At 41.8% G+C, this 16,388-nt stretch overlaps 1 protein-coding gene across 6 annotated transcripts in view; it reads right to left on the bottom strand.

The window, feature by feature from the left end:
• Window positions 1–7,528: 7,528 nt before the first annotated feature.
• LOC118513649 (potassium voltage-gated channel protein Shaw-like) overlaps window positions 7,529–16,388 on the bottom strand; it is an 86,586-nt gene continuing 77,726 nt past the window's right edge. For all 6 annotated transcript variants that reach the window (XM_036059719.1, XM_036059717.1, XM_036059722.1 and 3 more), the window contains exon 9: window positions 7,529–15,667. In XM_036059719.1, coding sequence (XP_035915612.1) covers window positions 15,639–15,667 — 29 coding nt within the window. In that variant the 3' untranslated portion in view covers window positions 7,529–15,638. The remainder of the gene's footprint in view (window positions 15,668–16,388) is intronic.

The raw sequence follows: 16,388 nt of genomic DNA, 5'->3' as shown, positions 1-16,388 counted from the left end.
TGTTGCTTCACTTGCTTTACCCGCTCATCTGTTAATATTTCTTGTTTCCGACACTTTTGCTTTTGGCACTTTACGAGTGGTTTTTTGGGGGGGGGGGGGGGGGGGGGGGGTGTTAGCGAGAGTCTGGTGCGCATAGGCGGGGAACGGCTGGGTCGGTATAATTATGTGCGCACCCAGTAACCTTGGAAAATAATGAATTCTGAAAAGTAGTAGTATCTTTAGTAGCTGCAAAGCTCGCTGCTTTGGGATATGGAGTAAGAATGGGATGAAGTGTGTGAGATGAGGATGAGGCGTGATTTTTATGTTCATTAAGCAATGAGTAATACGAGGTGTGCAGAAGACCTATCTGCGAGGATTTTATATCCAAACTTTTCTATTTTTATTCGTAGATTATCGCAGAACGAGGTGAGGAGAATAAAACAGAATGTTTCGTGACACAGTATTGAGCTGTTAGCAGCGTTATTCTTGAAGGTCGTGATACTCACCTTTACATTGATCCATATATTCCTCTGCTCTGGCGGTCTGGGTGGGATTTGAACCCTGGTCCATTTTTTGAAGACCGGTGCAACTGTCGCCTGGGCCACCGGACCACTCCACAATTCATAAATTATTGAGAGAATGTTATGGTTTAATGTCTGTGTCCAAAGTGTCCAGAGTGATGCTGGTCTCAAGGGAGATAAAGACCTTTCTTGATAAAGACTTCCTTGAAGATATGTAATCTCAGTTCTCTCCTTCTTCTTTGGCCTAACGACCTCTTAGGTCAAGCCTGCCATTTCTGGCTTACTATACTTAATGATATCACGTAGTTGGATAGTCAGTCCTCACTACGGGGGAACCATCTGGATGGGATTTGAACCCCGGTCCTGACGTATTAAGACCGGCGCCGTTGTCGCATCTGCTACCGAGTCGCCCCATGTCATCTCAGTTAGGTAGGTTTAAAAGTTAGTCTCGAGGGAAATTTGATGATCTTAAAGTATCCAGTCAATTATTGACGACTCATTGTCTTGTTCTTTCCTGGCATAGTATAGGGCTACCTTGGTCATCTTGAGAATATCTGCTTCACCACACACTTCAGCAATTTAATTCAATTTCAGACCAGTTCTCTGCAGCCTTTTATGTCCTGTTTGCAGGAACTGCACCTTTGTCACATTGGTTTTCAGTCAAACTATTGCAGGTTTGCTTTTATTTAAGCCGGATGTTTGCTGGCTTCACCTACTGCCACATATTGTTCGACAGGATGCTCTACACTTTGGCTGGAAACCTGTCAGTTGCAGACCTCGATAAATCGGATAATTTTCATAGCCTTTTTTATGTGTATCAGATATAGTGTTTAACAACTTTTAGTTAAGGAAAAATAAATCCTGATTTTAAATGAAAACTACCAGAAATCGCTCCACTCTTTCGTCGTACCACATTTTAATCCCTTGTTATGATTTAATTCCGACACATCTCGTCCAAACTTTTCGACTCCTCTGTTCCGCCGAATCAAAAGTCCGAAGTTTCATGGTTCACGGTTTCACATTTTCCAATTTCCGGACCCGTTTCGTGTACCCTGTTCGCCACCGCTAATCCGTTGAGTTATCGTTTCCGGCCATCGTTAGTGGCGGTGGCCGGTTCGCTCGTGCCTGGAAGCGTGTTGCGCGTTGCATCCGGAAACGAACGGTGTAATTAATTGAAGATCGCAACAAATGATCCACCATTACCATTTGATGGCGTGTGATGGTGAGCGTGCGCTCGCTGCACAAAGTGGTGTGATAAAATCGAACGGCATACGCTATAAATGGAATTATCGCTGCGGTGTTTTGGCAGATGGTTCGGGTTTCGCGGGAGCAGATGAACCGATCCAGAACAACCGTTACCGTCGCGTTTAATTGATTTATATTGGGACCGTTACGGGGGTAGACTTTCGATTGGTTCGTTTGCGTTAGTTTTTAATTGTACTTTTAAGCAGCTAGGGGTTTTTTCCCCTCCGTAACGAACCATAATAAATCAATCAGCAGGATGAGCTTTAGAGTTTTCCGGACCGGTCGCTTTAAGTCTGGCAACTCCTCCCACACCATCGCCAACCGACGCGGAGCAAAAAAAAGTGATGAAATACGTCTTCCTCGCTGAGCTGCATCTGCTATCTGCAGAAAGTCGAACATAATATGTCTCAGCCTCAGTGCTCGGTTCGCGTGTGTGTGTGTTCGAGCTTTCTCGAGTTGCTTCGCTCCTTCTGGTTCCGATTATTGAAAAGCATGAGCAGCTCAAACATCATCAATCATACACCCGGCATCCGGTACGAAAGCGAACACAGTAGCGGTTGGGTTTGGTAGTAGCAACAACAGAACCCGGGCAAAATCCATACAATCCATCCTCGACTCGACTCGGCGGGAAACCGGTCGCACCAGATGACACGTGTTTGATGCAGCACGGTGGTAGCCTGAATCGAATCGAATCGGGCGAAAAAAAATAAAATGGCTTTAATACAGTGGTACGTGCAAGTGTATCTTCTGGGCCGAGTGTGTCTCCAGGCTTGCCAAAGTTTTTTGGTCCATAAAATATCGAGTCCCCAAGATTGATTCGAGTGGTTTAAGATTTTTTGCTTCTATTGGCTTGCTCCACGTAACTTGCTTTAGAACGGTTCGAGAACAGAATTTCCACACAATAAGGGGCGCTCATGTGCTAGGCGTGCCCGAATTGATTATGTAAGATTTGTTGTACTCTCGGCTCACATTTTGTGGTTCGATTATAATAAAGAAAACAGCCACAATATTTCATCATCGTTTATGGCGCATAGAAAAGCTGCGCTTTGTGTTGCGTTTGTACGTTATCAATCTGTCTGCATTTTTTCGCCGGCGTAAGCATAATACGCTTCTCCCTGTGTGACAGACAAACCCCATCCAACTCGTTCTATCGATCACTGGATGGATGGCTTTTTCAGCTTCGCGTCACTTTATCTCGATCTGTGCGTGTGTGTGTGTATACATCGACTTTTCTCCCGGGCTTTGCCACCGAGTTGCAAGGATGGGGAAATCAAGTTTCAATTTCATTCACTATCTCAGCGATGGGAGAAGTGTGTAATTGAAGCTTGGAAACATGGAGTTAGTCGGAAAGGAACGGATGAATAGATCATACATGCGTGCAGAATGAGGGAAACTTGATACAGAAAGCAACACAGAGAGAAAGCGCGCGGGCATTATTATTTGCCAATTCTTCGACGTTGACGATCGAAGGCATGAAGTGGATGAAAAATGATAACGATTATGCTTATGTTTGTGTGGTCTGAAGGAAAGAATCGGTTCGTAGCGCGAGCGTGTGTGTGGTCCTATTGTCTCGATGGGTTTTCTCGGTGATAATAATTTATTCTATCAATTTCCATTTGCTGAGTGAGTGGATTCGATGCAAAGAATTAGTTGGGTGAATGGTGTTGGAAAGTTGTTGGCTGTTTGATATCAACTCTGGAAGATGTTTGTTTATCGTTAGCTTATAGCTATGGTGTAGGAGAACGAGGATGAATCGCCTGAATGTATGCAATCATTATTATTATAATTAATTCCTTGTGTATATAGAGAGCAAACACTGATTGTGGGCCATTGATTTTGTTTTGTTGTAGCTTTAAAAAAGTGAAATTCATTAAAATTCAATATAATATCAATTGTACAAAAAAATGACTCACCTTCCTTTGAACTTCAAGTATCATGTATTGCATACACCCAGGCTTTTGTTGTTTCGAGAGCATAAAAACAACTTATTTTTATTTCTTTTAGATTTTTTGTATTTTTTTTAATATCCAGGGCTTGATTAATTATAACTTTAGCTAAGCAGTGGTCTTAAATTTGGCTTGCTGCATCTAGGCAATCAGTTTGTTTCGAGAGCAAGCAGCATTTTATCCAACTAAACTACAACTATATAATACTTAACTTCATTTACGTAAGATTCAAAATTCCACATTTATTGAAAAATGACGTCGATTACTGTAACATCAAAGTTGTCGTCATTCTGATGGCGTTAAAATTCAATTGGCGGGGCTGTTTGAAAGGAAATGCGCCTAGAGGTATGCTCCAGAAACTTGTTTCCATGTAAGTAATGCGTTGCTCAGTTAGACACGGCCTTTGTATGAGAAAAAATATGCCATAAAGGATATTCTCAGTGCACATTAAATGCTCATGGAAGGAAGTGAAACTTTTTTATTGATATTAATACACATTGCAGCACTTTTTCCCCTCAGTCTTTCTTAAAGCATTACATTGTAGACACAATGTTGTATTGCATATATTTCCTCACATCCATGCGACTGATTTTACCAATAACATAATCGTCAACATCAAAGCCAATCCGTCCGGGTCGAGTTCTACCTTCCATAGTCCAACTATTTGAAATCGTATTGCATCGTGCCGCCCTCGGTGCGCTGGAATTTTATCATTACAAACATTCAAGTTTCGCTCACCAGCAATGCAGCAACTGCACGCAACATGCGGTCCAAGGTCCGGCTTGAGATTGTACGCGCAGCATGTGGGATCGGTTTTATGATTTTATGAGGTTTCCTGGAAAGCGTATCTGCGTGTGTGCATGGAAAGTTCATTGCACACGGACAAAAGGATGATCCGGGAGGAATGTCGCAGGAATGTGATCGGTGTGTCGGTTGCCGCTCATACTGTAAAAGAAAAACCTTCTTTTTACGACATTTCATCATTAAATTCGGAGAAGTACAGTACTTCTTAAAGGATTCGAGTACGCCCACACACACATCCGAGTCACATGTGTAGGTGAGCAGTAATACCTTCGCTCCATTCAGAATAAATGATTTGCTCGTAAAAATCAAGAAGCGCAAGAAGCACTCCGGTAAGATATTTGCTTTTGTACGTGTTTGTTGAAGTGTGGCCTTCATTAGAATCACTTTTCCACCGAAAGGTTGAATAGCTTTTGTTGCGCCGAGAATTCGAATCACTCCACACAAGCACCGGGCCTGGGTGGAAAATTTAAATTCCGCTCATTTTCATTATGATGGAACACTTCAAGTATGTGTGTTTGATGTTTTTGAAGCTTCGACAGTTTTCAGGGGGGGAGATCGTCGATTTGTTTTTCCCGTGAATCGGGCTGTCTATTTTCAATTTAAAGGCGAAGGGGCGCCCGTTTTGCGCCTCGCTCGCTATTTTGATGGCATAAGTACTTATGTCAAGAAGTTATGCTGCCTGCCTTCCGGGTGTTTGGTTTTTCTTTGCCGCCGGATCACCATCTGACTTCTGCGTGGTGGAGGACCCTAGCGGGAGCAACAATTTTGCGAAACCGTCCCGGAAGATATATCAATTCTTCGTGTGGTGTGGCGAATAATAAAAACTAAGTTATTGATTTGATGCCGGTGCGGCACTGGGCGTGCTAAATTTCGACCACCGCCCGGTACGTTATCTTCCCACTTGACGCCTCGGGTATAGTGGCGTTTGGTGTGGAGGTGGCAGCATCTGGTAGTCATCTTTCGATTTATTGCCGACAACGGAACCCAAAAACGGTCTGTGTTGGTCAAAGAGCCAGCAGCCGAACGAAAACCAAAAAAAATGAGTCGAAGGTGAACAGTAGAAGCAGCACCGTATGGACCATAAATTTTCCCTATTAACTTCATTACGCATTACGGTTGACCGAATGTGCGTTGGAGTGGAAATAAAGCACATTCCTTGTGCATTCTGCCACAGTCCGAGAGCATGCAAGGTGTTCGTTTTTTTCCATTAGGTAGAAGAACTGTTGTAATGACGCTCGGATTTCCGTTTGAGTTCCAGGGTTAAATTTTCAGCTCAGAAATGTGTGTGCGGTGATGAAATTCGTTCGATTTCGAGAGCATGAACACAGTCCAACACACTCGCAAAGACCCGTAAGAGTAATAACTTTTGATTGAATTAACAGAATGAATGGGCGGTAAGGGAAGGGTTTCCATTCGGAACCTTTTTTGATGGGTTGGGTTGGGCCAATAACGTTGGATTTTTTGTCGTTACAGACTGAATAATTAGGTTAATCTGTATGGGTCAAGTTGATTATTGGATCTGTGGGTGGGTATGTCTTTATCTGGTAGGACTTTAAAGTAATAACTTCCATTATTATGCGTTGGCTGCTTCCCGGTAGATGGCTTTTTTATACGCTTCCGAAGAGACTTGCCTCAGGAAAGAAGCGCCTGAAGGTATGCAATGCGTATGGCATTTATTTTACTTACCATTTAGTGCGATACTTACCTACTTATTTTGGTAATTGAATCAAGAAAAGAAGCGGATTTTTTTTTTATTTCCATAAGCTCATATTATCAAGCAAAATATTCAAGTTAATAATGTTACAGCCACGCAAAATATTAAAAATTGTTTAGCATTATGCGCCAAATTTCCAACGCTATTTCACACATAAAATTTACCATAATTGTTCCGGTTCCGGTGAGATTGCATCGCCCTGGTGGAAAATGTGTTCACAATGAGCGAGTTGATCGTATAATTTAATTCTTCCACCCTTAAAAACTTGCTTAAATGGTTCAAAAAGTTTCGGGGCTTTGCTCAATAGCAGCACCGTGGGGTGATAGGACATCCGACCCGATCCGCTAATGAAGAGTTTTCCCACAAGAACGAAGCATTCCGGGAGAGCTCCTACTCTCACTGTACACTCGCTATCGGACTCTGGTAATGATAATAATCGCGAATGGAAATTAGCGTTAATGAGAGTTGATGCAACGAGTTCAGCAAACGGGGGGATAGGTTGAATAATCACAAGGGATGGTTTGCAAACTGGATGGGTCCATGAGGTTGCGAGGTAAAACGCATGGGAACGATCTTCCACTTTTTTTTTGCTTCTGCTGCTGCAGCCACCACATCACTTTTCACCACATATGAGCTTTCAATGTCCGTAGAAATTGGAGACGATGAGCGTTTCAATTTCTTTCACTCAGCACATGACGCTATCCTTCTCTCTCGTTACCTCGCTCTCTATCGCACAGTGATTAAGGATATGAGAATTTAAAGCAATTTAATTAATTATACTTTCATTACGATGCTACTCTCGAGCATCATTGGGCGGAGTACGTGTGAAATAGATAAAGTTTGTACTTGGTCACACTTTTCACCGCCCCATGGTGAAGTTTAGGGGAGAAAAAGAGCGAGAGGGTGTAATAGAGAAAGGCAAGGAGACGAACAAAAAAATGCATAATTAATTGCCCCATCGACAAACTGTTATCTGTGCGCCGTCCGCTTATCATCGCTTGTGGCAGGGCATAATGACAACATGGCCTTCCCGCCGTAAAGAACTTGCCTGTTTTCCACATCATTTACCGAGTTAGTTTGTCTCCTCTTGTTCGCTTTACTGCGCTACGAACACGATCGTTACTATCAATCTCGCTCGCTGCTTCCAGTGAGCCCTGGTTTTCTCAAAGTGGCAATTAAAAACACTCATTAGTTATTCATTTTGTTTCATTATTTTTTGCACAATTTCGATTTCTGTTTTGGTAGTTTTTTTTCTTCTTTGTGGTGGAATTTTGCTTCCATTTTGCTTATTTTTCCGTAAAGTATTTTATTTGCTTTTCTTTTTCTTTTTCGGGTATCAGTTTTTCCTTGTTAGTGGTTTTGTGGGTTGTACAACGGATTTTTAATTTCTTGTCAGTATGTTCCTATTTACCTTCTTTTGTAGCATTTTTCATTCTGCAGTTGTGAGTTGTTTAATGCTTTTTAAAATATTTATTCATTTTGTTCGTTTTCTTGTTTTTTCTGCTTCCTTTGCTTTCTTTCATTTGTTACTTTTGGACCTCGGCCTTTTGTTTTTGGGTCTTGTTGCTGAATAGGTTGTGATACATTCGATTTATTTGTGCATTTTTTTCTGTTTTTTCTCATCCTCCGAGAAACCACCGAATACCCTCTGTTCCCCCTTTCCTCTTATTGCATATTCTAGTTTGTCCCCGGTCCTTGCTCGATGCTTCGATTTTTATTCGCATTTTGTAACTCTGTTGATTTAAATGTTTTACGATTAGCGAATTAAGGTTTAAATAGTTGTTTTGTTTTGTTTTATTTAGCAAGCTGATATCATTTTGTAACACTTTTGTTTAAAAACGTTTTTTGTCTTATTTTACTTTTCTAGAAGTAAAACCGAATACGGAAAAACCAAGAACACAAAAACACGTTTAGCTAGTGTGCGTGTTATTTTTTTTTGTATGGATTGTGTACTTTACTCATCTCTGTCTTCCGTTTCCCCCCACAAGCTTGTCTCAGCTGTTCGTTTGTGCTTACTCTTTATTTACATTTGTTCTATTTGTTCCACATATGCTAAACACTCTTTCCCTTTTGCAAGACACTCTTTCTAGATTGTTTTGTCTTATCCAGTTCCTTCCCTTTACATACCGATATATCAATGTCTAGGTAACGCAATACAAAAAAATGTTTACAACTTGTATCCTTTATCGTTTATCAAATGCATATTATTAGCGATGAGTGTGTTAAATATTACTTTTGCTTTGTGTTTATTGTTTATGGGTTTTTTGTTTGTTTGTTTGGTTGTTGTTTCCTATCGAATGTGCCCTCGCATTCCATGAGCATCTTTGTTCGAATTTGCTCTCTAGTCTGTTTGCTGCTCACCTTAACTTGCTTGCTTGTACAAATATACTTTATCCATTTGCATTTCCAACTCTTCTTTCACCTCTTTTTCGTTTGATATTTTTGGATGTTACAATACTTATTCGTTTATAGTGTTACAGTTTAATGTATTTAAGTTTGCTTGTTTTCTTCTTCTTCTTCAGTTATTATTTTTGTTTCCCACGAATCGTTTTGCGCTTCACGTTCACTTACATCGAGAGAAGAATATGTTACGCATTAAAATGAACCATAGCTACCAATTTGGAGCTACCATTAAGATGCATTATAAATATCATATTGCATTAACGATTGTTGCTCCTTTATGCTCGTATGTTGTGCTTGCTTGCTTCTGGGTTGTTGTTGGTGAGTTACGTGTCGCTAGCGTTCAAAGGTACGTTAATGAAACTATTTTTACTCCTTACTCTTTGTTTTTTTTCATCGTTTGGAAATTTAGTTTCTCTTCCTTTAATGTGAGTAGCTATGTGATGTGGTATGTGTTGTTGCTATTCTTTGTTAAAGCGGTACGCGATCGGATAAACAGTGTTGTAGTCTGTTATGTTTTAAGATAATTGTAGTGTTTCATCGACTGTCACACACAAACTCATACATCAGCATGTATTTGAATTTCTATGATAGTTATGTACAGTTTCCTTTGTATTTATGTCATAGAACATAATGCTTGCAGCGAGCGACATATGACAATGGTTGCTTAATATAAATCACAGTTCAATAAAAGTGAGAAGTAGTGCTACTTGTAGCGTGATGTTTTGAACCAACGACCCAACAGCCGTCGATTGTGCTCTTCAAGGTGCTAGATGAGAAGCAATGTGAAGGGTAACCACAAGAGAAGGACTACACACGGTACACACACACTGGCTGGAAATGATTATGACGAATAAAAGAGCCATCACTTATCTCCAGACGTTCAATCTGATACCAGCACACAGACACACACACACCCTCAAAATGACCGATTATGAATCACCTGCTTGTTCACCCTGTCGTGCTTAAAGAGGTCGAAACCATGCCTGCTTTCAAGCTAGCTAGCTGTAACTTCTGCAAGGCATAGGTGGGCCACATTAACACATGATTATCACCATTGCCATTTCTTTCCTGTCGAGGTATTCAGAAATGATTGTACCCAACAACAGCGGCAGCAGTAGCAGCTGCTACTCTTAGGTCTGGCCTCAATCAATCAGCAAACACTTTGGCATTGAGTGAGCAGGTTCCGTTCGTCCTTATCGCGCTGCTCTGTGCCGAAAGAGTGAGGGCGGTTAAAGGACTGCCTGTAGAAAACAAAACTTTGCTTTGTGCCGTTTGTCAAGAGCACTGTTTGAAAGAAATGATTAAGATGAAAAGCGGCCCTTCCCGAGTGTATTCCACGCTGTTCAACATTCAACCAGCACGTACAATGGTTGAGCTATTCATTCCATCTGTTGCATTGTGCTCGTAATGGTGTCTGATTTTGCTCATATGCCGTGTCAGGGGAGTGGTTTTTGTTTTTCGTTTTGATTGTGGAGCACCATTATTGCCTCCATCGAAAGTGTAACGGCGCACCAGGCGTCTCCATCATGTGGTAGATTTTCAATTTTATCACAACAAAGCGGAAAATCTGCATGGGGGTTTTCTGTGTTGAAAACTGATAAGCTCAACTTAAATGAACCTTTTTCACTTAAAAATACCGATATGGCTTGTTGTGTCATTTACGACCACATGACTACTTTAACACAAAGCACCAGGCGTCTCCATTACAGCATTAGTAGTTGATTTTGTACTGGAAACCAATAAACCAGCATGGGTCTTTTAACAGCGGATTTTGTTAAACCATTTTAAAAATTATCACTTTATGTTATCAGAATCATTTAACCATACAAAAACCACTTTCTACACCGATACTAGGGTGGAAAATGTGTCTCGCCGATTATGTGCAACCATCAACCCCAGCTGTGTGCGATGTGTCTCAACGAAAAAAAGGAACAACAAACAACCCCACGGTGACAAATAGAGGCAGTAAAAAAGGTAAACCACCACGACTGAAAAGTGCTGGGGATGCCAGTGCTTATTTGCATAAATTTTCCGGCCCATTGATTGTGCTCATAAAGTCAGCACGCTTGCTTGCTTGCTACCCACTCCTGAACGAGTTCTGTGTCACGCGTGTTTCGAGAGCGTAAGGTTTCGAGTTTTTTGTTGTTGACTTCTTTCCTTACATTCTTACACCTTTTGTTTGTGTTTGTGGCGGCGGGAGTCACCATCCAGTCTCTCTGTTCCGAGTGGGGTTGATTGTGTGTCCCATATGTTTGCAGTTGTTGCTCATTTTTTTTATTTTCTCGCCAGGAAAACAAAACTACGTCTTGAGCCATCTAAGAATTTTTCCACAATGCGTACGTTTTAAATCACCTCACACAAAAAAGCGTACTGTTTCTTATGATCCTCTCAAAAAGCGTCAAACGAAGACTTTTATTATTTTACCATTTTTTCTTCTTTCATCGAGTAAGAAAGACGACAGCCCACATTCTTCTCGAAGCTGTTTGCTATAAAATGCAGAATAAAATGAGTTACGAAAAGAGAAACAAAAACACACCTTCCCCGATGAAGGTCCTTCGAAAACAAACACAGCACACACTCACACATACAATGAGTTCTGGCCCGCCGTGTCCTAAAAGTTTAAGCTCCGATCCCGAACGTTCAACTGGTTTTCGATGAAAGACCAGCCGGAAAAGAGGCCGCACTGAAGTAGGTCAATGGGCGGAAGTTGCGAACGTGTGTGTGTGTGCGGGTGGATCACCAAAAGTTTTCCAATTCTTTTCACCTTGTGCTTGTACTAGGGGGTAAGAAATGTTTACCACTTTACGGTTATCCACTCACACACCCTTCCTATTGTCTTTACCTATTCTCTCTCGTGGTGTTCCTCAAAAAACACTAAAGTACACTTTTGTTGCCATGTTTCTTTCACAACAGACAATTTCGTTGTTTGGAAATGTTTTGATCGCACAACGAAAAGGGAAGCCGACAAGAGAGAAAAAAATGCCAAACTGCATGGACCCTTTCCCCTTTGGAGCTGGGTGGAATTTGATTAAGGAGGTGAAAAACGATGAACGACAGCTTTCGATGCCGGAAAAGTTGGTGGTGTCAATGATAAGGGATCGATACAGTGTGTTGGTAGGTGATGCACGCCTGACACGGGAAAAACTAAAGACGAAGCTAAAAACGAATCAATAAGGAACAAAAAAGACGCCGGAACACTTCGTGACAGCAAGTGACGCATAGTCAAGTGCGTCACGTAGCTGGAGAACGCTTGAACGATTGCTGATAGGGTGAGAAAGTACCACTTTTGGACGTATGATTGGATCGAGAAGATCATGCCTGCCCTGAAAGGTTAGGCGAAGAGCAGCAAGTAAAGTGTGTGACCGTGTTTCTTTTGCTAGGCTAGGCCAACTAGGCTTGCGATTAGGAAGGTGACATTTGTTGAGCATGGAGAGCAACAGCTACAACGCTATGGGTTGATTGAAGTAGGAAAAGTTTCTGCTACCGAAATGGCCTACCGAAACTGATTAAGTGAGAAACATTTTTATGAGGAAGCTCTTAATGATTATATATGAAAATAGAAATTGTTAGAAACTTTGGAAAATTATTCAAGAAAATCAAAAATATAACATAGCCACCAAAAGTAAGATAATGTAGCCAAAGAAAGGTGTTGATGAACATGGTTGTGAGCAACTTCTATTCAGATTGCATACATTCAGGCGGTTTCTCTAAGAAGTGAAACCGTTCATTTTCAAATGTGAAGAAAAATGTTTCTTCTGAGTTAAGGATTATTTTAACATGCGTTGGATTTTTCCTATCGGTTTACTCATAAATATTGTACCAAAAAGTGGTATTTCTATACTGTAAGTGATATTTGAATACTTTTCAAACCAAGTGGACAGCTTACATGGAAAGGCAAATCTGCATTTTCCAAGTCTCAAAATCTTTATAAACTTAGCATTAACTTAACTTTCTGATGATGAGCTCTGAAACTAAGCAAAACTTAAAAATTGAACCATTAAATCACAGTTCAATAGTGAAACGCCAACATGTATGCAATCCTATGTCAAAAAATGCTATTCCTGTAACATGATGACGATATTTCGAAATAAAATTGTTTTTAGATTGTAAACAAAAACCGGCCCCGTGGTTGCATGTTTCATTGGAAACGTATTAAAATGCAAATTAACATTGCAAAACACAAACATGTTTTCTAGTTTGTCTTTCAACCGCATTTCACGGCACAAGAAAAAAGAAGCAGAAAACCCAATACAGACACGTCCAGAGCGATGCGTCCAAGGCAATCAGTTTCCATCCAGCCACTATCACCGGTGCCTTCGAGTGTGTTTGTGTGTGGTGAGATGGTTAACTTTTTCACCAACAGCTCACCAACCCATCTCCAAACCACGGGCAACTGTAGCCACCAGCAGAGGCAGTCCGTTGGTTGAGGTTTTCCGGGGCGGGAAGCTTCATAACAAATTCATTTCCCGTTATAAACATGCAAATGTCCATGCTCCTTCCATCACACGCACCCACACACACTGATGCGGGAAAAGCTTTGGGTCAAGCTTTTATCGGCTTTTGGGGGCCGAAAACTTTTTCCCGTTCACGTCCACTTTAGGCGCGGGTGAGGATGCAAAGAACAGCTTGAGAGTGTGTGTGTGTGTGTGCTGTGCCGGTTTTCCCCCGTTTGGTCCCATTGGTAGTTAGATTTGTTGTTTAATTTACGCCCGGAATTGGAATGCTGCCGGGAGAAGCCGGGAAAGTGCCATCGTCATCGAAAGGACGAATGTGTGTTGTTGCTTCCTCTCTCTTAAGGATCGTCTAGCTATTGCTTTTCATTTTTGTGGGATTTTTAACGCCGGTAGGAATGTTGAATGATGCCGAGCACTAGGAGACGGAAAAACGCTGAGCTTTGAGAGAGGCAATTTTCCAGCAGAAGAACAAACAATTTAAAAGCTTTATCTTTAATGAGCTCGCTCTATCTTCAAACGCACACTCCCAGACACACATATGCAGTCAGTCAAACGGACACCGGAAACAAATTACCACAGAGATGGTGCTTGTGTGCGAATTATTCCTTTGTTGAAGAAAGCTTGAGAGCTACTTTGGTCAACAATATTTACATAACTTTTGTCTTCCTCGTACGAGATACAATCGTAATGCCCGGAGTACGGCATCGTTCACCTTATTTAAATCATTTACCTACTCTTCTCTCGTCACTGGATTTTTTTTTCTTTAGTTTTGTACGAACGTTTACCTTAGCAAGTAGCGCAAACGATTATAGAGCAATTATTGCACGGAAAGATGTATGTGTGGAGTGAGTGGTAGTGTGTGTGCGCATGGGTGCGTGTGTGTGAGAGAGAGAGTAAGAGCAAGGAAAAGAACGGAAGCTTTTAACAGGGACGTGCTTTTCCGGGAGAAAGAAGGAACGCTTTGTTCTTCCAATCACCGTCCATCCCGTCCCGTCTTCGTTCGAATCCGCCATCTTTTCCGATTGGAAATAACTGGGTTTTTATCACTTTTCGATTTGCCTTTTGTTTCTAAAATATACAATTTGTTTGTTGTAACTTTACCCTATTATCCGAGTCATCTTCCTTGGGGATGACCTTTGTTGTTTTTTTATATGTAATATTATTACTTTCTTTTTGCTGCTTTCTTCACTTAACTAGTTATACGGATACGGTTGGCGGGTGTGTTGTTTTTCTAGTTTTTTTTTTCACTCGCGACTTTCACCTTCCAGAGCTTTTTTTTGTGGTCGATTCATATTATTTACAGGGAACCCCTCAGCCGGGAGCAGCATTGATCGCCGGCAACCGAAGTTGAAACATTTCTCGCACACAGCTGGCAACCCAATTTTTCATCAAACCATCTGCCATTTTTTGAGGGTGTGTTCGATGAGCTGGAACAGCTCCCGGGAAAACAGGGGCACACGAAAGAGAAGCATAACGTTATATTAATCATGTTTCTTTGTAATCCTGGAAGGAAAAATCCTTTTCTATTTTTCCTTTTCCCAGCTTGAAAAGGACTAGAACGGATCGAGCCACACCAGTTGAATGGTTGGAGCAAACCAACACACGTGTAACACGGACCGAATTTCGTGGTCCATTCTTCATTTTGTCTGTGCAAAAGATTTCTTTTCTGGGATTTTTTCCTTTCTTTCGACGGATTTTCCAAAAGGCAATAATCGTCCAATCCCAGATTTCAAATTTGGTGCAGCAAGCTTGAAGTTCGAAACATCCCAAAAGAGCAAAAGAACACCCGTCTTGGAGAGAACGGCGAAAAACTTTTCCACTTCCCAGACTATGCCTGCTGTGCGACACGCATGCACACACTGAATGGTCTGTCGATTCATCATTTCAACACCGACATGGGACCGAGAGACAAAAGGAAAAGGAAGCGAAGGTTAGAACCGTCTTTTTAAACGATTTGGAACTTCCCTGTCTTTGCCTGTCCTGTCGGTGCCGGTTCGATCACGCTGGACAGCTTAGTAAGACAAAGTTAGCCGAAGCTTTTGCCTTAGGTCCTCGGTCTCGGACTTTCCTTTGCGAGCACTCCCGTACGATGCCCGAAGGATGTGAAGTTTTTGTTTTCGAGTGTAGAAAAGGCAAAGTTTTCCTGCTTCTTCGAAAACCATGCGAAAGATCAAAGACCAACCAGAGGGTCAAGGTTTTTTTTTTTTGATGGGGGCCTTTTCCGTACGAGGGTTTTCGGCTCAATACCGGGATGAAACTCGGCCCAAAGAAACTGATCCGTTGTTGGTGGCACGTGTGTGTTTTTGATACAACGACTATAATTAAATGAAAAACGTTCCTGGCAGATGCATCGGTGAGTGGTGTTGCTCAAATCCGTTTACCGGCGGGCATTGATTGTGCGCGGAAAAGTGTTTCCGCTTCCTGGAATTGCGTCCACGGCTGGTAAAACGCTCACGCCGCTCATCTTCTCGTTCGTTACAGGCTCGTTACAAGGGGTTAGTCGGGCTTTTGAAGCAGGCTCTGGCTCTTCCAGCTCGGTCCATCTCGGTTGTTGGTGTGTCCCTTCGGCTGTTTAAACGTTGCCCACTGGTTCTTTTGTTTCTGCAAGCAAAGAAAAACGCAACAAAGGGAAAGCAGAAGAAGGAAGAATTGGTAAGAAATGGTTTAAAACTTCCAGCATTGACGCAACAATGATCGATCGTCGCGTGGTAAGTGGGGATGGTTGAGTTGAGTAGTAAATAGTGATAAATTGCAGTTAATGGAAAGCGAGTGGAGCTGCAATACGGGGGCTTACTGGTGAAGCGAATCGGTCTGGGCGTCCTTGAGCATTGGATATTGATTTATCAAATGGAGTAGAGAGTGTTGTTAAGCGATGCAATTTATAACGAGCGAGATGGGAAAGTGTATTACGTTGATTGATTGTTGAAGGACAAACTTGTGCCAGGTGGCTCAACGAAGGAGGTCCGGTTGAAGAAAGTTTCATAAACTATCGTGTGATCAGTCTCTGTTAAAGTCTTCATAGAACTCGGGATGTTCCAAATTCCAAATGGACCAACCATTACTCTTACAAACCACTTCTGCAACCTAAAACCGCTTCTATACAGCGAAATGTCACTCCTCGAAAGGTCTTCCCCCGAAACACGAGCGAAATGTTATTCCGACCGGTACAGGGACTTCCGTCCTGTGCGTCCGAAAACGCTCAATAAAACAATGTGTCCTTTGGGGATATACGTTCCCCGTTACTGAATGGCCACATCGCTTTAGACGACAGCTGGCCATAAAAACCGAAACGTCCGCCATGTAAGCAGTGGTCTGTATTTTA

The sequence above is a fragment of the Anopheles stephensi genome, chromosome 3, assembly GCF_013141755.1.
Source record: "Anopheles stephensi strain Indian chromosome 3, UCI_ANSTEP_V1.0, whole genome shotgun sequence".
NCBI classification, from domain to species: Eukaryota; Metazoa; Arthropoda; class Insecta; order Diptera; family Culicidae; genus Anopheles; species Anopheles stephensi.
This window is presented reverse-complemented; position numbering and strand designations above follow the sequence as displayed.